At 43.8% G+C, this 22,905-nt stretch overlaps 1 protein-coding gene across 1 annotated transcript in view; it reads left to right on the top strand.

Annotated features, from left to right (window-relative positions):
* CCDC113 (coiled-coil domain containing 113) overlaps nucleotides 1-22,567 on the top strand; it is a 29,572-nt gene extending 7,005 nt beyond the window's left edge. Inside the window, exons 5-9 of the mRNA XM_039232661.1 lie at nucleotides 2,963-3,043; nucleotides 5,528-5,683; nucleotides 10,350-10,457; nucleotides 21,319-21,474; nucleotides 22,416-22,567. Coding sequence (XP_039088592.1) covers nucleotides 2,963-3,043; nucleotides 5,528-5,683; nucleotides 10,350-10,457; nucleotides 21,319-21,474; nucleotides 22,416-22,502 — 588 coding nt within the window. The 3' untranslated portion in view covers nucleotides 22,503-22,567. The remainder of the gene's footprint in view (nucleotides 1-2,962; nucleotides 3,044-5,527; nucleotides 5,684-10,349; nucleotides 10,458-21,318; nucleotides 21,475-22,415) is intronic.
* Nucleotides 22,568-22,905: the final 338 nt, after the last annotated feature.

Here is a 22,905-nt window from a genome sequence, read left to right as displayed (position 1 = left end):
TCTTTCTCATTGCCATGTAGTCTTCCATTGTATAGAAAAACCACATCTTTTTTTTTTTGATGATTCTGTAAAATAAGTTTTGTTTTTATTTATTTATTTTTTTACAAATAGTTTATTGTCAAATTGGTTTCCATATAACACCCAGTGCTCATCCCCACACGTGCCCTCCTCCATGCCCATCTCCCCCCACATCCGTCAGTCCTCAGTTTGTTTCTCAGCATTCAAGAGTCTCTCATGGTTTGCCTCTCTCCCTTTCCCCCACCATTTCCCCCTTCTTCTCCCCCTAGTTCCTCCGTTAAGTTCCTCCTAATCCTCCTATACGTGCAAACATATGATATTTGTCCTTCTCTGCCTGACTTATTTCGCTCAGCATAACACCCTCAAGGTCCATCCATGTTGCTACACATGGCCAGATTTCATTGTTTCTCATTGCCATGTAGTATTCCATGGTATAGATAAACCACATCTTCTTGATCCATTCATCTGTTGATGGACACTTAGGCTCTTTCCATGTTTTAGCTATTGTGGAGAGTGCTGCTATGAACATTGGGGTACATGTGCTCCTATGCCTCAGCATTTCTGTATCCCTTGGGTAAATTCCTAGCAGTGCTATTGCTGGGTCATAGGGGAGTTCTATTGTTAGTTTCCTGAGGAACCTCCACACTGTTTTCCAGAGGGGCTGTACCAGTTTACATTCCCACCAACAGTGTAGGAGGGTGCCCGTTTCTCCACATCCTCGCCAGCATCTAGAGTTCTCTGATTTGCTCATTTTAGCCACTCTGACTGGCGTGAGGTGGTATCTCAGTGTGGTTTTGATTTGTATTTCCCTGATGAGGAGGGATGCTGAGCATCGTTTCATGTGTCTGTTGGCCATCTGGATGTCCTCTTTGGAGAAGTGTCTGTTCATATCTTCTGCCCATTTCTTCACTGGGCTGTTTGTTTTTCAGGTGTGAGTTTGGTGAGTTCCTTATAGATTTTGAATATTAACCCTTTATCTGATATGTCATTTGCAACTATCTTTTCCCATTCCGTTGGTTGCCTATTAGTTTTGTGGGTTGTTTCCTTTGCTGTGCAGAAGCTTTTAATCTTGATGAGGTCCCAATCGTTTATTTTTGCTCTTGATTCCCTTGCTTTTGGGGATGTGTCAAGTAAGAAGTTGCTGTGGTGGTCAAGGAGGTTGTTTCCTGCTTTCTCCTCTAGGGTGTTGATAGTTTCCTGTCTCACCTTCAGGTCCTTTATCCATTTTGAGTTTATTTTTGTGCAAAATCACATCTTCTTGATCCATTAGTCAGTTGATGGACACTTAGGCTCTTTCCATGATTTGGCCATTGTTGAAAGCGCTGCTATGAACTTAGGTGTACATGTGCCCCTATGTATCCCTTGGGTAAATTCCTAGCAGTCCCATTGCTGGGTCATAGGGGAGTTCTATTGTTAGTTTCCTGAGGAACCTCCACACTGTTTTCCAGAGGGGCTGCACCAGTTTGCATTCCCACCAACAGTGTAGGAGGGTGCCCGTTTCTCCACATCCTTGTCAGCATCTAGAGTTCTCTGATTTGCTCATTTTAGCCACTCTGACGCGTGAGGTAGTATCTCAGTGTGGTTTGATTTGTATTTCCCTGATGAGGGATGCTGAGCATCGCTTCATGTGTCTGTTGGCCATCTGGATGTCCTCTTTGGAGAAGTGTCTGTTCATATCTTCTGCCCATTTCTTCACTGGGCTGTTTGTTTTTCAGGTGTGAGTTTGGTGAGTTCCTTATAGATTTTGAATATTAACCCTTTATCTGATATGTCATTTGCAACTATCTTTTCCCATTCCGTTGGTTGCCTATTAGTTTTGTGGGTTGTTTCCTTTGCTGTGCAGAAGCTTTTAATCTTGATGAGGTCCCAATCGTTTATTTTTGCTCTTGATTCCCTTGCTTTTGGGGATGTGTCAAGTAAGAAGTTGCTGTGGTGGTCAAGGAGGTTGTTTCCTGCTTTCTCCTCTAGGGTGTTGATAGTTTCCTGTCTCACCTTCAGGTCCTTTATCCATTTTGAGTTTATTTTTGTGCAAAATCACATCTTCTTGATCCATTAGTCAGTTGATGGACACTTAGGCTCTTTCCATGATTTGGCCATTGTTGAAAGCGCTGCTATGAACTTAGGTGTACATGTGCCCCTATGTATCCCTTGGGTAAATTCCTAGCAGTCCCATTGCTGGGTCATAGGGGAGTTCTATTGTTAAGTTTTTGCGGAATCTCCACACTGTTTTCCAGAGGGGCTGCACCAGTTTACATTCCCACCAACAGTGGGGTTGGTCAGGGAGGGTCACATGTGCAGATTTATTGCATCACTCCTACTGTGTGTCTTAAAATGCAAGTTTATCAAGGCTAAAATCAGTCAGGCAGGATGAATATTAATAGTATCTCAGACGGATTTTTTTCTTTTTTATTGTTACTGTTTGTTTCAAGATTTGCTATGTTTTCTAGAGAGAGGTGGTGAGAGTCTGTCTAGTCAGGTAGTCTACCTAGTCGGGAACTCTTCAAGTTCCATTATTTATAAGGAGACATAAAATTATGTTCCTTCACTTTCAAAGATTTTGTAGCATGTCAAGCTTTGGATCCTGGGCATATGGAGGGTTATTATTCTTAATGTGTTATAAGTGATACAAAATTATGTAAACTACCAAGAGAATAAGAGACTCAAGAATTATAAAATCATTTGGTCAGGAATGGCCCCTGTACCCAAATGACATACCCAAATTATCTTGAATTTAAAAGCAATAGAAAATTTGCAGGAGCAGATCTGTTACCTCTGCTTCTTGGTCATGAGTGAAGTGATATAGCAATACCAGCTTGGGTAAAAAGACTTAAAAATATGTGACTGAATGTTAGGTCCAAGGTTTGGTTTGCAGTCCCAAACCTACCAACTTTTCAAACCAACCAGGCAGAAGAGAAGTGGATTAAAATTTACTTGTATTTTTTAGGACAGTATGAAGGATAAATTACGTTTGAAAAATGTTTCTCTCAAAGTGCAGAGGAAAAAGATGCTTTTACAATTGAGACAGGTATGTGGCTCTTCCTCCCTCCCTCCCTCCCTTCCTCCCTACCTTCCTACTTCCCTTCCTTCCCTCCTTCCCTCCTTCCTTCCTTGTTACTGTGATTTAACACTATAATGTGTTCCCAAAGATGTTCATGTCCTAATCCCTGGAATCTGTGAATCTGTTACCTCACACAGCAAAAAGATTTTGCAGATGTGATTAAGTCAAGGATCTTGAGATTTTCTTAAAATAATCTCCCCTTGGCTCAGAGGGACATTATCTTGGGTTATCTGAGTAGGTCTAGTGTAATCACAAAGGTCCTTATAAGAAGAAGACAGGAGAAAGATATATGTTAATGGAAGCAGGGATCAGAGTGGGGGAACTTTTAAGGTGGAGGAAGGGTCGTGGGCAAAAGAGTGCAGGCAGCCTCTCAAAGCTGGAACAGGCAAGGAAACAGATTCTCCTCGAGGGCCTCCGGGAGGCATGCAGCTCTGTCAGCACCTTGATTTTAGCCCAAACAACCATTTTGGTTTTACCTCATCTATCTTCTACCTCATGAGCAAGAAGATAATGGATTTCTGTTTTAAGCCACTAAGTCTGTGGTCATTTGTTACAGCAGTAATAATAGACTCATACAGTTACTGTGCTGGCAAATCCATAGACGTAGTTGGCTTGAACTTGAAAGACCCTCAGGACATAGTTGTCGACCCTTTTGGGGGACAAGGCTGGGGACACAGGTACAGTGTGCTTTGGTTGTCTTTGCGGCAGACTCTACAGGTTCCTGACTGAAGGCGTAAGGGAGACCTGCACAGGCTCTAGAATGTGAGTCCGTGGCTCTGTATGTTTTTAATTAACTCGAATATAGGCACTGATAGCCTGTGCATTAGAGGTGGCCACTGACACTGGCACGGAGGTGTACTGGCGAATGAACATGTCTGGGACTCTTGCCTAGTTGACTTGGTATCCCGAAAGACAACAAGCTGGAACAACTTTATCAACACCAAGTGATTGAGGACAAATGTAAGATCCTCCATTTTGATCCCCCAGGATACCTGCACAGGTACTGCAGGGCTTAGCAGACAGTGCCTGAAAACGTCAGCTCAGCTGGAGGTGACGCTGTGGCCTGGGGGACACCCAGGGAACTGCAGCGCCCCACAGAGAAAGCGGTGGGTTTGCTCCTCTCGTTCTGAGCAGCCCTCACCCAGAGCAGCACATCTCAGGGACAGCTGCACACCTGGAAGAACTGGTCATCTAGAGTCCCCCCCCCCCCCCCCCCCCCCCCCCCCCCCCCCCCCCCGCCCCCCCCCCCCCCCCCGCCCCCAGCCCAAGAGAGGGAGCTGGGAAGCAAGGGGAGCAGCAGAGGAGGGCCCGAGGAGAGCCAGGAGGGCCAGCTGGTCTCCAAGTGTGCGGGCAACTGTGGGAGGGAGAGAACACGCTGCCCTGGAGGTCCCCAGTGGGAGACGAGGGCCGGAGTGGCGGTGTCATTGAAGGAGATTTGAGACGAGTGTAAGAAAAAAATGCGGCCCCGGCTGCAGTGCCGAAAATAGACAGAAGCTGCTTCCAGATACAGTTCCTGGTATCCAAGCACCGTGCAATCTCAGATATCCTGAGGAGCCAACTGACGTGTGAGAGAGGGAGGAGGTGGAAGACTCTTAGCCTAAAAGCCACTGCTGCACAGGGCTGACACTGAGGTGGTCCTGCCACCAGGAGCTCACAGAGTAGCAGGGAGTGGGGATGCTAAGACTCTGGCATCCAGAGGCCCAGCAGGAGGGACTGGGGAGCCGCAGGAGGGAGTCTCCTGGTGTGGAAGACTGTTTAGGAGTGTTTGAGCTGGAGGATGGGTCATTACTAGGACTTAAGGAAATTGTTCTTGTTGCTTTGGGGGAAAGGGAAGAAGCCTCCTAGGAAGTAATAGAAGTGAGTAAAGTGTGGGGGTGAGAAACAGTTCCCTAATTTGGCTCAAGCCTACCACAAAGATAAGATGGCCTAGACCTGGTGGGGCAGGTAAGGTGGGCCAAGTCGGGGAGGGCACCCTCCCTAATACAACCACAGTGAAGAAATGTCATATGATCACAGGAGGGAAATTTATGGGCTGCTGCTCCTGGGTTCTCAGGTTAAAAACAACTTTTATATGGTCTCCTTCCTACTTTTCCTTCATAGGCCTGTTTACACACTACGTCTTATGGGAAGCCTTTACTGACCCAGGCTTCCATCCTTCTCTGGCCTGGCTGAGGGGCTGCTGGGTGCCCTCTGCCCCTCCCACTACACCACACAGTGACTTGTTTGTGAACCCTGGTTGCATGTATGCTCCTCGAGGCCAGGGAGTATTGTATTTATTCAAATCTCTACCCTAGTGCCTGTACCAAGCCTGGCACCAAGCAGATCCCCAGTCTGTATTTGTTGAATGACTAAATGATGACCAGTTCTCAAAATTTCATCCAGAATTGCAAGATGTGAGTCATATTTAGAAGTCACAACCTCACGTTGTTTTTTCTTCTTTCTGAGCTGTAGAAGGAAGAGGTGGGCGAGGCCCTCCATGATGTTGATTTTCAGCAGCTGAAGATTGAGAATGCTCAGTTTTTAGAGACCATTGAAGCAAAGAATCAAGAACTGATCCAGCTGAAGCTGGCATGTGGAAACACCCTGCAGATCCTCAATGCATACAAAGTAAGGTCTGCCCTGCTGCCCAGGTCCCTGAGGCCCCACACCCACCTTTCCAGCCACAGCCAGGCTCCCAGGCACCTCTGCAGTTTTACACAAGGCTTGGGTGTCCATCATTTACTGTTGCTCCCTGATTTCTCTTGACAAGCCATTTCTCCTGAAATACTCTGAATGTTCCCATAACTCCAGCTATGCACTGCAACCACCCAGAGGCCTTTTGCTTCTTTAAAAAATATACAAACACCCTAGTCCAGCCCTGGCCAATCGAATTAAGGGGTGAGGGCTGTGGGTCAATTTTTTTTAATGCCCCAGATGATTTTTATGCATCATGAGTTTTGAGAACTGACCACATTTAGAGCCCTGTTTAATTTAGGCCTATAATAAGCACTTGCCTACTTAAAACCCTCCAGAAGAAAACTCTCTTAGCTAAAAATCAGAAAACTAATACATAATTCCTCATCCACACAGAACCCTTTTGGAGAGAAAGAGGTACTATTAATAATTAAGCAGGGAGGCCATGAATGTCCAGTCACCCTGCTAGCAATTGTTTCATGCAGCAGTCAGCTAACTGGGCCAGTGTATCCTGCCCACTGGCCTGGGAGTGAAGAATGGTTTTTACAGAAGAACGTCCGTAACCAATGTGATAGATGACTCCATCTTTGAAACCCAATTAAGTAAAATTGGTTTCTCCTCCAGAAATTCCATTCTTCTCAGTAGACCTGTATTCCAACAATTACTTATTATATTTTAAATTTCATCAATAAAATATTTGTGAAATTTGTTTTTTCTTTTGTTAATATAAGTAATTACATTATATCCTCAATTTTGCCTCTTGGCCTGCAAAGGCTTGAATATTTGCTATCTGGGGCACCTGGGTGCCTCATTTGGTTGAGTGTTTGACTTGATTTTGGCCCAGGTCATAATCCCAGGTCATAGGATCAAGCCCTGTGTCAAGCTTCTCACTGAGCATGGAGCCTGCTTAAGACTCTCTCTCTCTCCCTTTGCCCTCTCCCCTACTCAGGCTCGCTCTCTCTCTCTCTCTCTAAAATAAAATTAAATTAAAATTTTTAAAAATTAAAATAAATAAATATTTGCTATCTGGCCTTTTACAGAGCAAAGCTGCTGACCCCTGGCTGAGTGCCCAGGTCATAGTGGTGTCTACAGGCTTTGGTAACTCACAGATGGTCTTCATTTGGCCCATACAGTGTCATTTTAAAGTGTAAATTTGGAAGTGTTTAGATTAGACTCTTATGTTTGCCCAACATTTTCCTTTTACAAATGAAAAACCTGAGGCCCAAAGAGAAAGTAATTGCCAGGCTCAAGCAACAAGTTTGTGACAGGGCTTGGACTCCGAGTCCGGTATGTGTCCCACCTAACCCAACTGCTTCCCCCTGGCATAAAGCTTACAGACAGCCTTGTGCTGGGTTTTGAAACTCATGTGTCATCCATCTGCAATAGATCATCCATTTTGATCCTATCTCATCAGCAGTTAGCTTATCTGATCACTGTTATTTCAAGATGAAGCCAATCCCCACGACTCCCAGGCCCCCATTGACTGGAAAGCTGGGTAGAACGTGGTTGCATCATATTGGATCTTGATTTTATCCCATGGAATCAACTTCAGGAGCACAGGGCCTGTCTGGACTTGTATAGAAAAGACAGGCGTTTGGAGTGGAGCTACTGGTTTATAAAATGAAACTAGCAGGTCCAGGGCCTGAGCTCTTTAGGACAAGTGTAAATGCAGAGGACAGACTGCTGTATACCCGTTCAGCAGCAACACAGGCCACAGTGAGTGGGATGGGAGCTATTCTGGTCAGAACCCTAGGGGCCATCATTCCTGCAGGCCTGTTTCAAATAATAGTAAACAGATAGTGGAGCTTGGGAAGAGGTGCCCACAGGAGTCCTATGGTGGACATGGCGACAGGTTGAGGGAGGAGCCTTCTTGTTTTCCCCATGTCTCAGTTAGGTCTCCTAGAGGAAATGGAGGCAGAATAACTGTTGAGTTTTGGAGTCAGACCCCACCTGAGTTCAAATGGGGATTCCACTGGGGACCGTGGGTATGACGCGTCACCTCCCAGAGACAGATATTTGCGACTCGCCACCGAGATAGAGCTCCGGCCCGTCTGCACTGTGTTCCTAGCACCAAAGCAAGTGCTTAGCCAGCATCGTCAAATGAGCTGCTAGCGATTCAGGTGTGTGTTTAGGGGACGGTGGGTGGGGGGTGGTGGTGGCAGGAGAGACCACTTTCGTATAAATATCAAACACCCAAGTGTAGGACCTTGTGAAAGCATGAGAATAACTATTACCAGTGTGCTCACTTCAGCAGCTCATATGCAGAATAACTGTTACCAAACATACCAAGGACCTGTGGCATGCCAGGCGCCGAGCTAAGTGCTGAGGGTGTGGATGTGAAGGAGATAAACATAGTCTCTTCTGTGAGTTTGGTCCATGAGCTTTAGCCAAAGGGATACCTTTTTCTCTGACTTTATGCCATCAAGTCCTTCCTCATAGAGTCTGGTAGAATATAAATGTATGATGACAGCTGTGATGTGTCATTCCTAATTGACTGTAAACTAGTGATCCCCATGTAAACTAGTGCCTTGTGGTAGGCAGAGCTCCAAGATGTCCCCCGACACTCCCCACAGCCCTAGTATGTATACCCCGTACAATCCCCAAGGCTGTGGGTGGGATGGATTCTATTATTAGGTTCTGTTCTGTTATGTGATTACATAATATGATATGGCATTGTTGACCCTAAAATAGGAAGATTATTGGGTGGGCCCAACCTCATCATATGAGTCCTTTGAAAGCAGAGAGTTTTGTCTGGAAGAGGAAGTCAGAGATTTGAAACACTGGAAAGAATTCTCTAAGCAAGAGGTTCTCCATGACTGGCTGAAGATAGAGGGAACTTGTGACTGCCAGGAAGAAAATGGAGACCGTAGACTTACAACTACAAGGAGATGCATTCATCCAACAGTCTGTGAGCTTGGAAGACCCCAGCTCCAGATGAGAGCCAGCCCTGGCCAACATCTTGATTTCAGCCCCACGGGACCCTACCTGGGCAGAGAATCGAGCCACCCTGTGCCTGGACTTCTGACCTATAGAAACTGAGATGATAAAAGGGTGTTGCTTTATGCCACAAAATTTGTGATAATTTGTTACACAGCAAGAGAGAGCAGATGTACCTTTTTAGAGGTAGCCACTTTAAGTGACTGGCATCCTGCTCAGCATCACAAATCACTGTCCTCACGCCTTCTTGAGGGCCCTGCCCCACCAGAGCCAGGCACTGCCTTACAGGTGCCCTTGCAGTTCGTCTGTGCCTGCCTGTCTCTCTGTACTGCGGGGTTAGTGCCTTCCCTCTGCTCTCCTTTTCTCCCCGCGACCTGCTGGTCTGCAGTGAAGTCCTACACTGCCCCCCTTCCCCACAGTGCACCCCCTCAGTCTGGTCTCTGCCCCATGGCACTTTCCTAGGCAGACCAACCACATGCACGAGGTGGAGCAGGAGATGAGCCTTAGGGAAGGGAGGTCTGGCAAGAAGAGGAACAAGGAGGGTGGCGGCCTCCAGTGCCCTGAGTCCCCCAGACACGTGGCTCCAGGCTTTTCTGCCAGGGCTGAGATTTGATACCTTGGGCATGGTGCCCCAGCACCCTCCTCTTCCAGACTTTTCCTTAGCGTGGCATGTTCTTCCCTCTCCTCTTACTTAGACATGCTTGACATAACCCTTCAGCTTACTTCCCAGCATCCTTTCCCCCAGGGAAACTCGACTGCTGTCCTCCCCTTCTTAGCGCTCGGACCAGTTGCAGTTTTATGTTGCTTCTTATGCTTCCATGGGGCACCATGGCCTAGGTGCTGGGTGAGTGGGGTCTCAGAGCTTGTTGAGGGATCCCCTCAGAGTCACTGGCTTCTGTCCCTCAGCTCCCTCTTCAGCCCAGCAGAGAGTATCCCAACTGCTCCAGGCTGACCCCTGCTGGGAGACAAAGGTGCAAGGGGGGCAAATCTGAGAAGCAGGGGCCTGGGGGGAGCTGGTGAAAGACAGCAGCAAGGGATGATGGGAAGCTGCAAGGCAGCCCGCACAGAATTTGGCGCCAGCAGGCCCAGTCTGGACAGGCATTAGAGACAGGGGTGAAGCCCATGGAGCCCTTGGGCCCAGAAGTCCTACTGCTGTGTCAAACCCTGGCTAACCTCTTATCTCTACCACCTTGGGCACATTTGTTTCATCCTCCTAAGAGTCCTTTCTTTCAGCTGTAGAGTGGGATAGCAGTGGCACCTGCCTCAGGGGGGAGTATCTCTCTCTCTTCATCTAGTAATGGCAGCTGTTTGTGTGAGTGTCTCCATGTGGCAGGCACTGTGCTCAGCACTTTACTGTGATTACCTCCCTTAACCCTCTCCACAGCCCTGTGAGGCGACAATGTTTAGAGAGGTTCCTGGACTTGCCCAAAGTTTCTTTTAGTAAATGGTGGGTGGGGCAGGGTTTGGGTCCTGGTGCATCTGGCCACTCTGCAGGTCTTCATCTCCCCCTACCATCTAGGCGCCGGCATTCTGAAGACCTGGGCCGCTGTGAGAAGGGCAGGCCGAGGTTCCTGGACGGTCTTTCTATTGTCCTGTTTAATAAGTGTCTGGTGGTTCTGAGCAATCCTCTTTGCTCAAGACCTGCCGTGTTGTTATATTTCAGAGCAAGCTACAGCGAGCGATGGAGACATCCGTCCGTCTGGACAAGGAGATCTTGCTGAGGAATGAGTTACTTGAAAAAATTGAAAGAGAAACCCTACAAGTAGAGGAGGTAGGAGAGGGTAAAATGTGCTTTTTCTGGTGTTTGTCTTTTTCTGTCTACAAGGGCTTGAGCCAATGTACACCACAATCCTTTTCTAGAAAAGCCTAGACCATAAGTCAAAAGAGCCCTGAGCCACTGAAAAGAGTAAATGGCACCAGGAGACTCACAGTTCAGTAGGATTGGCATTTTACTGCTAGGTTAGGGTCTAGAGTCAGAAATCATGTAGAAAGCATGGAATCATCTAGAAATCATGTAGAGCCCAAATAACACTCGAGAATTCCTTAAGTGACCCATGAAGTATCAGACTCAAAGTGTGTATAAAACCTCACAAAAAGTGTAGAATGCGTGTAATAATTGAATTGGTATGAGAAAAAGTACACATGCCAAAATACAGTGTTCTGTGTAAAGGAGAGAGAGTTCTTTAAACATGTAATTTTGACTTGGTACATGGGTTGCTGGGATGATGGTCACGGTGTGAAAAGATGTGAGCCCCTAACATCTACATTGTGATTTAGCACTCTCACTACTTTGCTGAGCACACAGTTGAATTTGGCAAGCTAAAAACACAAAGGATGTGACTCAGAGGACTTTTTTGGAAAGATGGGGGAGAGAGTATCAGCTTTGGTGTTGCCAGGTTCTAGCTTTGAATATGCATTTTAATTAAGACAGGCCTCAGTTTCCACATCTGTGAAATAGGTGTCACAACCCTTGTGGTGATCTATTAGAACCAGGATAGCAATGCTCTGTCAGCCTCATAACTAAGACAGTTAGTGATTAGTGACCTTGTCTTGAATGGAACAAATGTCCCCAGGAGTATGCATGGCCCCAAGCCTATCTATGATAGCTGAAAAGCCACAGGATGACTACATCTGACTCAGTTTTGTCATGCACCCACGTCATATTCTTGATGCAGAACCAACACCTGCAAAAAAAAAAAAAAAGCCTGTCTCAGTACAGAGTGGCCGGTAACAAAGTTAAAGGAGAAATCTGTATGCTTTCTCCGTGCAGAATTCCTGTGGTATTTATTTGTTTGGGTGGACATTTATTAGATTACAAGTAAAACATAGCATTGGTTTTTAAAAGCCTGGCATTCACTGCTTAGTATATTTTAGTTTTCTTGTTACCTTTTTAAAATTTTTTTGAATGTTTTTATTTATTTCTGAGAAAGGCAGCGTGAGCCAGGGGAGGGTCAGAGAGAGAGAGAGACACAGAATCGGAAGCAGGCTCCAGGCTCTGAGCTGTCAGTACAAACTGTGATGCGGGGCTTGAACCCACGAACTGTGAGATCATGACCTGAGCCGAAGTTGGACGCTTAACCGACTGAGCCACCCAGATGCCCCTCTTGTTACCTTTTTTAAAAAACAGTTTTGTATTGGGTTTTAATTCACATACCATATAATTTACTCATTTAAAGCACACATTTTAATGATTTGTACTGTGTTCACAGAATGGTGTAACCATCAGCACAATATTTGAGAACATTTTTGTCACCCTAGAAAGAAATCCTGTACCCATTAGAAATCCTTGTCCATGCCCCACCTCACCTCACTCCTGCCCTCCAGCCCCAGGTAAACATTAATCTACTTTCTGTCTCTGTGAATTTGCCTGTTCTGCACATTCTATGTATGTATATAGGCATTTGTGTATATTTTTGAGAGAGAGAAAGAGAGACTGAGTGCGAGCAGAGGAGGGGCAGAGAGAGAGGGAGACACAGAGTCCAAAGCAGACTCCAGACTCTGAGCTAGTTGTCAGCACAGAGCATGATGTGAGGCTTGAACCCACAAACCATGAGATCATGACCTGAGCTGAAGCCGGAAGCTTAACCTACTAAGCCACCCAGGCGTCCTTGGATAGAGATCATATAGTGTGTGGTCTTTCACAATTGGCCTCTTCAACAATATTTTCAAGATTCATGTGGTAGTATGTATCAGTACTTTGTTTCTTTTCATGGCTAAATAATATTTCTTTGTATGGATATAGACCACATTTTATCCATTCAGCATTTGAAGGGTTGTTTCCCATGGGTTATCTTTGGCTACTATGAATAATGCTGCTATGAACTTTCTCATACAAGTATTGTGTAAATGTATGTTTCCTTTTCTCTGGGACCTAGAGGTAAAAGTGCGATTGTGGGTTACATATGATGGCACCATGTTTAACATTTAGAGAAACTGCAAAGCTGGTTTTGAAAGGGGCTGCACCATCTTACCAACATTTCACCAACGTGTGAGGGTTCCGATTTCTGTACATCTTCACCAATACTTGTTACTCTCTGGGGTTTTTTGTTTGTTTGTTTTTTAATGGCCACCCTAGTGGATGTGAAGTGATACCTCATTGCAGTTTCGATTTGAATTTCCTTAATGACTAGTGACATTGAGCATCCCTTCATTTGCTTGTTGGCCGTGTGTCTTTTTGTGAGCAGTATCTAGTCAAGCCCTTTGCCCCTGAATAAGTTTTTAATTGAGTTATTTGTCTCTTTATAATTGAGTTGTAAGAATTCTTTATGTTTTCTGGATTCAAATACCTTGCTGGATATATGATTTGCAAATATTTTCTCCTGTTCTGTAGGTTTCCTTTTTACTCTCTGGTTTTTTTTTTTAAATTTTTAAACATTTATTCATTTTTGAAAGACAAGAGTATGAGTGAGGGAGGGGCAGAGAGAGAGAGCGAGCAAGTGAGAGAGAGAGACAGAATCCGAAGCAGGCTCCAGGCTCTGAGCTGTCAGCACAGAGCCCAATGTGGGGCTTGAATCACAAGCTGTGAGATCATGACCTGAGCTGAAGTCGGCCACTTAACCAACCGAGCCACCCAGGTGCCCCTCCTATTTACTCTCTTGATGGTGCTGTTTACAGTTTTTAATTTTAGTGAGCTCCAATTTATCTATCTCTTCTTTTGTACTTGAGCTCAGTGTCATATCTAACAAACCCCTACTTGCAGTGTCTGGGTGGCTTAGTCAGTTCAGAGTCTGATTCTTGATTTTGGCTCAGGTTATGATCTCAGGGTTGTGAGATTGAGCCCTGCTGGACCTCTTAAGATTCTCTCTCCTTCTCCCTCTGCTTCTCCCCTGTGTGCACACACACTCTCTCTCTCTGAAAAATAAAATAAAATAAAATAAAATAAAATAAAATAAAATAAAATAAAATAAAATAAAATAAAATAAAAACCATTACCTACTATCATGAAGCTTCAGGCCTATGTCTTCTGTTATGAGTTTTTAAAAATTTTTTAACGTTTCATTTATTTCTAAGAGAGAGAGAGGCAGCATGAGCAGGGGAGGGTCAGAGAGAGCGGAAGACAGAATCCAAAGCAGGCTCCAGGCTCTGAGCTAGCTGTCAGCACAGAGCCTGACGTGGGGCTTGAACCCCCGAACCATGAGATCATGACCTGAACCGAAGTCAGTCGCTTAACCTACTGAGCCACCCAGGCGCCCCTGTTATGAGTTTTATAGGTTTTACATTTAGGCCTATAATACATTTTGAGTTAATCTTGTAAATGTGAGGAAGGAGTCTAAAAGCTGCCAGAAGAAAGGAGATGAAGTATGTTCCTAGAATTTGTTGTATTAGCCTTCCTCTTTACCATAGTGCGCTTCTCTCCATCTCTTCCTGTGGATTTGAGTTACCATCTCATATTATTTCCTGACTCAAATACAGCTTTGTTTCACCCTGCCTTTGTGCTATTATTGTCAAATACATTACAATTTTATATATCACTAGGCCACAATAGAACTATATACATACAGCTTTATAAATTGCTTTTTAAATCTGTTAAGAGAAGGAGAATATGTCATTGTATTGTCCTTTATAATTACTTAGACGATTACCTTTACTTGTGCTATTTGTTTTCTTCACATGGATTTAAATTACTTTCTGGTGTCATTTGTTTTCAGCCCAAAGAACTTCCTCTAGTGTATCTTGTGGGGGGTGGAGTGATGCTAGCAATGAATTCTCTCGGTGTGTGTTTCTGGGAATGTTTATTTTTCATCTTAAAAAAATAAAATTTATTTTAAGACTATTTTAGAAAATTGTGAAGATTACAGAGTTTCCAAATATCTCATACCCAATTTTCCCTATTATTAACATCTTACAGTGGGATATTTATTAAAATTGATATACCATGATTTATACCTTATGTTTAATATTTATAATTAATATTATTCATATATCCTTGGTTTTTACCTAATGCCCTTTTCTGTTCCAGGAGCCAATCTCATTACATTACATTCAATGTCATGTCTCCTTAGGTTTTTCTTGGCTTTGACAGTTTCTCAGGCTTTCCTTGTTGTTGATGACCTTGACAGTTTGTGAAGTGGTTAAGTATTTTGTTGAATGTTTCTCTGTTAGGATTTGTCTGCTATCTTTCCTGTGAATAGACTGAGGTTAAATGGTTTTCGGGAGGAAGATCAGAGAGGTGAAGTGCCATTTTCATCACATGCTACCAAGGGAGCCCACTGTCAACACGATTTCCCACTGCTGATGTGAGCTTTGATCACCTGGCTGCTGTAATATTCTGTGGGATTCCCCACCGTACAGTTATTCTTCCCTCTAATATTCAGACCGTACTCCTTGGAAGGATATTCCAATATGTAGCCCACACTGAAGGAGTGGGGAGTTATAAACTATTTGGATCATCTGTCTAGGAGATTTGTCTATTCTCCTCCATTTGTTTTTTAAATCATTTATTTATATCAATGTCAATTCATGGATATTAATTTTAGTATATGTGCTGTCAAAGGGAGGATGGATATTAATTTTATATGTTGGGTTACAATCTAATATTATTTGTTTTATTACTCACATTGTTTCACCTTGGGCATTGGGAGCTCTTTCATTTGGCCTGTGTCCCTTTGACCTATCCCTATGTGTGTGTGTGTGTGTGTGTGTGTGTGTGTGTCTGTCTTAGCACTTTTGCTTTTCTGGGACTAGAAAATGCTTGAGATTCATCTCATATACTTTCTGCCTCAGCAGAATGGCTGGAATTAGACATTTCTCCAAGGAGTCTTGGTTCCTCTTATTTGAGAATCGCATTAGAAACTAAGGTTTGAGCGTGCTCATTGTTGGCTTTCATTTTTAAAGATAGTTTTGCTGGATAGGAGATTCTTGTTTGACAGTTTTGTTTTTTTTTCATTCAGCCCTTAGAGTATGTCATCCCGATGCCTTCGGCTTCCATTATTCCTGGTGAGAAGTCCACTATGGCTGTTATTTGTTTTCCTTTTTATGTGATTGCTTGTGTTTCCTTGCTCCTTCCAATGTGTTCTCTTTGCCTTGTCATTCAACATTTTGGGTTGAATGATGTGTTGGGGTTTGGATTTCTTTCCAATTTCTTACACAGAGTTTGTTGAGCTTCTTGGATATGTGGCTTAATATTTTTCATAAAAATATTTTTCATCACATTTTGGAAGTTTTCAGCCATTATTTCCTTGTGTATTTTTTCCTTTCTCTTTCTCCTCTCCTTCTAAAATTCCATTACATGTATGTTGGCACATTTAATGGTGTCCCACATTTCTCTGAGATTTAATTTTTCTTCTTTTTCCTTTCTTAAAAATAATTTTAAATGTTTATTTATTTTAAGAGAGAGAGATAGAGAACAGGGGAGGGGAAGAGAGAGAGCAAGACAGAATCTCAAGGAGGCTCCACACCCTCAGCCTGGAGACTGATGTGGGTCTCAAACCTGTGAACTGTGAGATCATGACCTGAGCCAAAATCAAGAGTCAGACAGTTTATTGACCAAGCCACCCAGGTGCTCCTCCTCTGTGTTTTTCATGTTGCATGATCTCTAATGATCTCTAATTCTTTGTTCTGCTCCCTTAAATCTGTTATCTCCTCCAGTGAATTTTTCATTTCAATTATTGTATTGAAAACATTCCAAATTTTCCATGTGTTTTTTTAAAAAATAATGTCTGCCTCTTTATAAATATTCTCTATTTGATGAAACATTATCATCATATATTCCCTTAATTCTTTAAAACTGATGGCCTTGGGGTGCCTGGGTGGCTCTGTCAGTTGAGCATCTGACTCTTGATTTTGGCTCAGGATCCCAGGGTCATGGGATAGAGCTCTGCTTAAGATTCTTTCTCTCTCCTTTTGCCCCTCTCCCCCACTTACGTGCTCTCTCTCTAAATTAAGAAAAATGGTTGCCTTGCTTCTTTGAACATATTTATAATAACTGCGTTGAAGACTTTGTCTGCTAAGTCCACCATCTGGACTCCCTCAAAGGTGGTTTATGTTGCCTGCTTTTTTCCCTTTGTGAGACACCCTCTCTTGTTTCTTTGCCTATCTTGTAATTTTTTTAAAAAATTATGTATTTATTTTTAGAGTGATGGCGGGCGGGCAGAGAAAGGGAGAGAGAGAATCCCAAGTAGGCTCCATTCTGTCAGTGCAGAGCTTCGTGCGGGTCTCTATCCCACAAATTGTGAGATATGACCTGAACTGAAATCAGGAGTCTGACACGTAACCGACTGAGCCACTCAGGAGCCCCCTGTCTTGCAGTTTTTGTTGAAAACTAGACATTTCAGATTATCTGAATTATAGCAATACTGGATACTTATTCCACCCACCTCTTGCTTATTTAGTGATTTGGCGGGACTATTAGAAATAGACACTACAGGGTCACCTGGGTGGCTCAGTTGTTTAAGCGTCCAACTTTGGCTCAGGTTATGATCTCACGGTTCATGGGTTCGAGCCCTGTGTCGGGCTCTGTGCTAACAGCTAGCTCAGAGCCTGGAGCCTGTTTCAGATTCTATATCGCCCTCTTTCTCTGACCCTCCCCTGCTCACACTGTCTCTCTCTCTCTCTCTCTCTCTCTGTCTCAGAAATAAAGCATTTTAAAAAATTAAAAACAAAAATAGACTCTACAGTCTACTTCTCCTACTGTTAGTGACCCCTGGCATTGCTTCTTAAAGAGGGAAGCCTTGATTGTGGATAACAGTGTCCCTGACAGCCAGGAATGATTGGTGTTTTAGCCAAGTTCTCTTTGACTCCCCTTCATCTTCCAGCTAAGCATCTGGCTGGTCTGCTTCTATTGGGATCATACCCAGCTGTGAGCCTCCATTAATTACTAGCTGATTGCTCTGTTGCTTTCACCAACACTCTGGGACATTAATTGCCACACATTCTGATCTAGTCAAAGTCAGGCCCCTTTGTGGGGACCTCTTTGGCAGTCTTTGAGGTTTGCTTCGATCCCATGAAGCCTCTTAATGGTCTCCTTCACTGGTTCTGTTAAACATCCAGCTGGTCTTTTGTTGCTTGTTGCTACTATTATCATGGAACTTCCAGCTGTCTCCTAATTGCTTACCCCAAAGATCTCCATTGTTTTCCACAAAGTATGTAGGCATGAACTCCCTGCACTGTGTTCCAAATTCAGTCAGTCCCTTCAGGCAGCACTCTGGAGCTCTCTATTTCACATGCTCTCCCCTTGAGCAAAACTTCTACACTGCTGCATGGACCTAGGGGTAGGAACAGTGGCCTGCCTGTCTTGTGACACCCTGCTCTACATACAGGTGGGGTGCTGGGTAGAACTGCAGCTCCTGGCCTTCTCAGCACGTTCCTCATAGCAGTAGAACTTATTTTTAATGCCTTGGTTCTTGCTCCTTCATTATATGTCATCTTAGGAACTCTTTAATCATCGTCCTCGCAAGAGTGCCTACTGATGGTCCAGGTACATGTTTCAATCTCCCCACAGACACACGATAGTCATAGCGGATAGTCACTGTATGCTGCCTGACACGTTTTTATCGCATTCTGACAAGTTGATTAAAAAATACTTTTATTGATTTGCTTCAGAGTGAATTAAAACAGCGCTTCTCAAACTAGAAGGTGCAAACCAATCTCCTGGGAATCTTGTTAAAATGCAGATTCTGGTTGGGTAGGCCTAAGAGTCTTCATTTTTACCCAGCTCCCAGGTGATGCCAGCGCCATAGATTGTACTTCGTGAAGCAAGGGATTAAAAGACAATGCTAAGCTAGGAAGATTCAACATCATAAAAATGTTAGCTCTGTTTAAACTGATCTGTGAAATCATGGCTTTCCAATTAAAATAACAAGATTCTTTTAAAGGACTTAAGTAAATTGGCCCAAAAATTCTTTTGGAAGATTAAATAAGAATATCTCCCAAATTCTTAAGTAAATGGGTGGACTAGCCCTACCAGATACTGAAACATGGTATGAAATTACAGTATTAAAAACAAGCTCATGAATAAATTGGAAGATCTAAGAAAAAATATAAGTCCTATGATGAGCCCCATTTCAGATCACATATATGTCATATATTATCAAGTATCTGATGAAGTTTTGAGATTGATGCATCTAGTTTATGATAAAGATATCTTTGCAGGGAGGCACAGCCAGATTATTCAATAAATGATTTGGGATGGTGAGGTAGCCATTTAAGAAGAAACAAAGTTATGGTGAAATTAATCCAGAGGTATCAGAGATTTAAGTATAAGTGATAAAAACATTAAAAGTCCTAAACTTAATAGTGGGAACATTTTTAATTATAATCCTGGAGTGGGGAGGACTTTTGAAGTATGAAACCCAGAAACCATGAAATCAATAAAGTGATAAAAATGAAGTTTTTCCTGTGCAACAAAAATCATCATATACAAAGGCATAAAAATAAATAGCCAGAAAAATGTGTTGATTTATATCACAGGGAGTTAATTTTATTAAAATATAAATATATTTTACAAATAAGAAAAAATCTAACAAAAAAGTAGAAAAAATGGGCAAAAGTTTTAACCAGTTAACAGAAAAGCAAAAAAATCTCAAACATATGAAAGATGTTCTACCTCATGCATAAGGAATGCAAAATAAAGCCATAATGAGATACCAATTCCCCCCTCCAAGATTAACAAAGATAAAACATTTGGTAAGACTGTTGAGAGAGTGGGGAAAACACAGGCCATCTCAAACACTGCTGCAGAGGCAAAATTGGCTTGATTGTTCTAGAAGGTGATGTAGCACTCTTTACCAGACGTACATATCTGCTCAGGGCAGGGCTTCTCCACCTGGACACCACTGACGCTTTAGGTCCGACAATCCTTGTGGGGGCTGACCTGTGCCCTGTAAGGTGTTTAGTAGCATTCCTGGCCTCTACCTACCAGGTGCCAGAAGCACCTCCTGGGTTTTGACAACCAGGAATGTGTCCAGGTATTGCCAGATGTCTCCTGGGGGCAAAATTGCCATCTCAAAACAGACAGTTTCACTTTCAGTAATTCATCCTACTGATATACTTGTATATTTACAGTATGGCCCATACCGGGAAGATTAGTAATGACAGCATTGTTTATGGGAACAGCAGAAGTTCGAGAAACTAAGTGACTTTTTTGTGAGGACGGCTATACAATGGAAAATGATGCAGCTGTTATAAAGAATGAGTCGTTTTTGTACGCACTGATATAGGAAGAGCTTCAGTATTTATTAAGCGAAAGAAAGTTGGAAGAGGAAAAGTGAATAGCAGTGGCTATTCTTTGGGCAAAAAAGGGAAATATGTAGTTTATATGAGTGTAGATCTCTAGAAGAATGCACAAAACCTAAAAACAGTGCATTCTTCTGGGACGGGAACTGTTGGCCAGGCAGTGGCCGAGTAGGATGGGAGATGGTCACTCTGAACTTCTATACCATTTGAATTGAATGTATTACCTATTCAAAACAATTGTTAAAGCAATAAAAGAACATTGCTGATTCAAAGAATCCACTCAAAGAGAAAAATGCTAGTTACTTTTACTGTATGATAATTTCTTTTAATTAAAAAAAAATTTTTTTTTCCCTGAGAGAGAGACAGCATGAGCAGGGGAGGGTCAGAGAGAGAGGGAGACACAGAATCTGAAACAGGCTCCAGGCTCTGAGCTGTCAGCACAGAGTCGATGCGGGGCTAGAACCCAAGAACCGTGAGATCATGACCTGAGCCGAAGTTGGACGCTTAACTGACTCAGCCACCCAGGCATCCTTTTGTATGATAATTTCAGAAATAAAATTTAAAAAGAGATTCCTCAAAACATTGACTATTGACCCAGCAGTTCTCCTTCCGGGTATATACCCAGTATAACTGAAGCATGAACTTGAACAGATGCTTGGCCACTTATATTCATAGCAACATTGTCCATGATAGCCAATGGGAGGAAGCCACCCAAGAGTCCACAGACAGATGAATGGAGAAGCAAAATGTCATGTATACATACAGCGGAACATAATTCAGCCTTTGATGGGAAGGAAATTCTGCATATACTACTACATAGATGAACACTGAAGATATTGTACTCAGTGCAATAAGCCAGTCATGAAAGGACGAAGATCACCTTTATATGAGGTACCTGAGTAGTCACATTCATACAGACAGAAAGTAGACTGGATGTTGCTGGGGCCTTGGGGGAAGTAGTCATGCGGAGTGTAGAGGTTTAATTTTGCAAGATAAAAAAAGTTCTGGAGATGGATGGTGAATGTACTGAGTGCCACACAACTGCACACTTAAAAATGGTTAAAATGGGCAATTTTATGTTATGTATACTTTACAAAAAGATAGGAAGGTGAGTTGAGACTGATCAAACCAAAATATGCTTAAATACATAGTTTTCCCCCAGAAAACCCACCAAACCTAAAAAATCAAAATGAAGACATATTCCTTAATGAAGAAAGAAGGAAGGCAGGGAAAAATACTGTTTTAGACTGCACTTAGTGTTGCTTAACTGGATGAAAATATCACCAGTTGTAAAAAAATAATAATCAGAATCAGAATCTTGCGATTCTTCCCACTCCTTTGAAAATTTCAACATTATTTTGAGAACTACATTGAAACTGGGGAGAGACGCCAGGACCAGTAAGTCCAGTAAAAGCCAGAACCGCCAGGGATGCCTGTTTGATTGGTCCTTCCCAACCCAGGACCGGGCCAGGGCCGAGGCCGTCAACAAGAGGCTCCGCAGACAGCTGGCCGAGTTCCGAGCACCTCAGGTGATCTTGTACGTCCGGGAGAAGATCCTAACTGGGGACCTGGAGAAGACTGTCAAGATGTGGGAAAGGAAAGTGGAGATTGCAGAGGTAAGTCTCAGAGAACCCCAAGATGGGCAGCCTTTCACGTCCTTCGCATTTTTGCCTAGGGTTTTGTTTTTCAAGCTAAGTGAGCCGGTGTTCGGACAGGTGATGTCTGAGAGAGATCTGGGCAGTCACTTCAAGTCTTTAAGGAAAATGAAGGATTTTCCTTTTTTCAAGTTCCCTTTTCAGTGTTAGGGACAAGAAGAGACTCTGTAGTAATGGTGTGTTTTAGTTGCTTGTTTTCTCAGTGAATTTTGGAAGCTTTTGAATCCCTTCCCCACCGTCGGTGATACAGTGATTGCTACTTTATACATGGAGAAGCCAGTTTTTTTAAAAAATTAGATAATGGATTTTTAATATCACTCAGAACTTGATACCATGCATTTACATAGTTGCCCTGGGTCTTTCATTTTGAGAACCCCGCAGTCTTTTCCTGGGACACAGTGTGCTCAGAGCAGCCTTGCCCCAGGTGAGCGCCGGGAGAAATGGGAAACAAAATGGGAATCCTGAGAAAGAGGAAAGCCCCCGGGCTGCCACAGGCCCCTTGCAGGCTGAGGACACCTGAGACATCAGTTAGAGTAGCTTAAAAACCCAGTCAGGGCCTTTGGGAAGCCTGGTGTGTTCACATCTAGACCTGGGCTCCACTTCCCACAGGACTTTCTCCTGCCTTTCCCGTGGTCCCTTAGTAACCGAGGGTGAATTAAGATCTGAACTTGGGCCCATCAGATTTGGAGCCGGGAAGTAGCAGAGAAGCAGGGCAGGAGCCTGTAACTTCTCACTTCACTGGACAGAAACCAGCTGTCTGGAAGACTCTTCCAGACTGGCACCGCCTCACACGGAGTCACCTGCCTGGCCACAGGGCTGGGTGTGGGTTGCGTTCTGAAAAAAGTCACAATCGCTTTTTCCCAAATGACCTTCTCCCCCCATCCCCTTTTTCCTTTTTGCAGATGTCCTTAAAAGGCTACCGCAAGGCTTGGAATAAAATGAAAACCACCAATGAGCATTTGCAGGCAATTTGCCCCCCTGGGAAATAGCCAGAGGGAGGCCACAGCTGCAGACCAGCGTGATCCATTAAAGTAATCAGCTCCTTTCCAGTCAAGGGGTCCTCTCACTGCTCCCTGTGCTGCTCGGTGCCCCCCAACTCTCCAGCCATGCTGATGCGGCCCTTCCCAGGCCACATTTGCCCGTGGGGAGTGTTTTCACAGCCTGGCCCCTGCAACGTTAACACTGAAAGAACCACAGGGCACTCTAATGGTTTGACACTTGTTAGCCCACATTTAGTTCACAGGCACAAATGAAAGTGACCTTCCCGCATGTGGGAGTGGGACAGAGGAGGGAGAGCCAGCCCGCTGTGCGCCCTGGGCCTATCCATGGCAGCCAAGGTGTGTATCTAGCAAAAACAGACACCATTAAACAGACAGCAGAACAGAATGGTGA

The sequence above is a fragment of the Hyaena hyaena genome, unplaced genomic scaffold (genome assembly GCF_003009895.1).
Source record: "Hyaena hyaena isolate Hyena2069 unplaced genomic scaffold, ASM300989v1 scaffold_68, whole genome shotgun sequence".
Taxonomy (NCBI): domain Eukaryota; kingdom Metazoa; phylum Chordata; class Mammalia; order Carnivora; family Hyaenidae; genus Hyaena; species Hyaena hyaena.
Note: the sequence above shows the minus strand (reverse complement) of the source record. Positions and strands in the feature narration are given on the sequence as shown.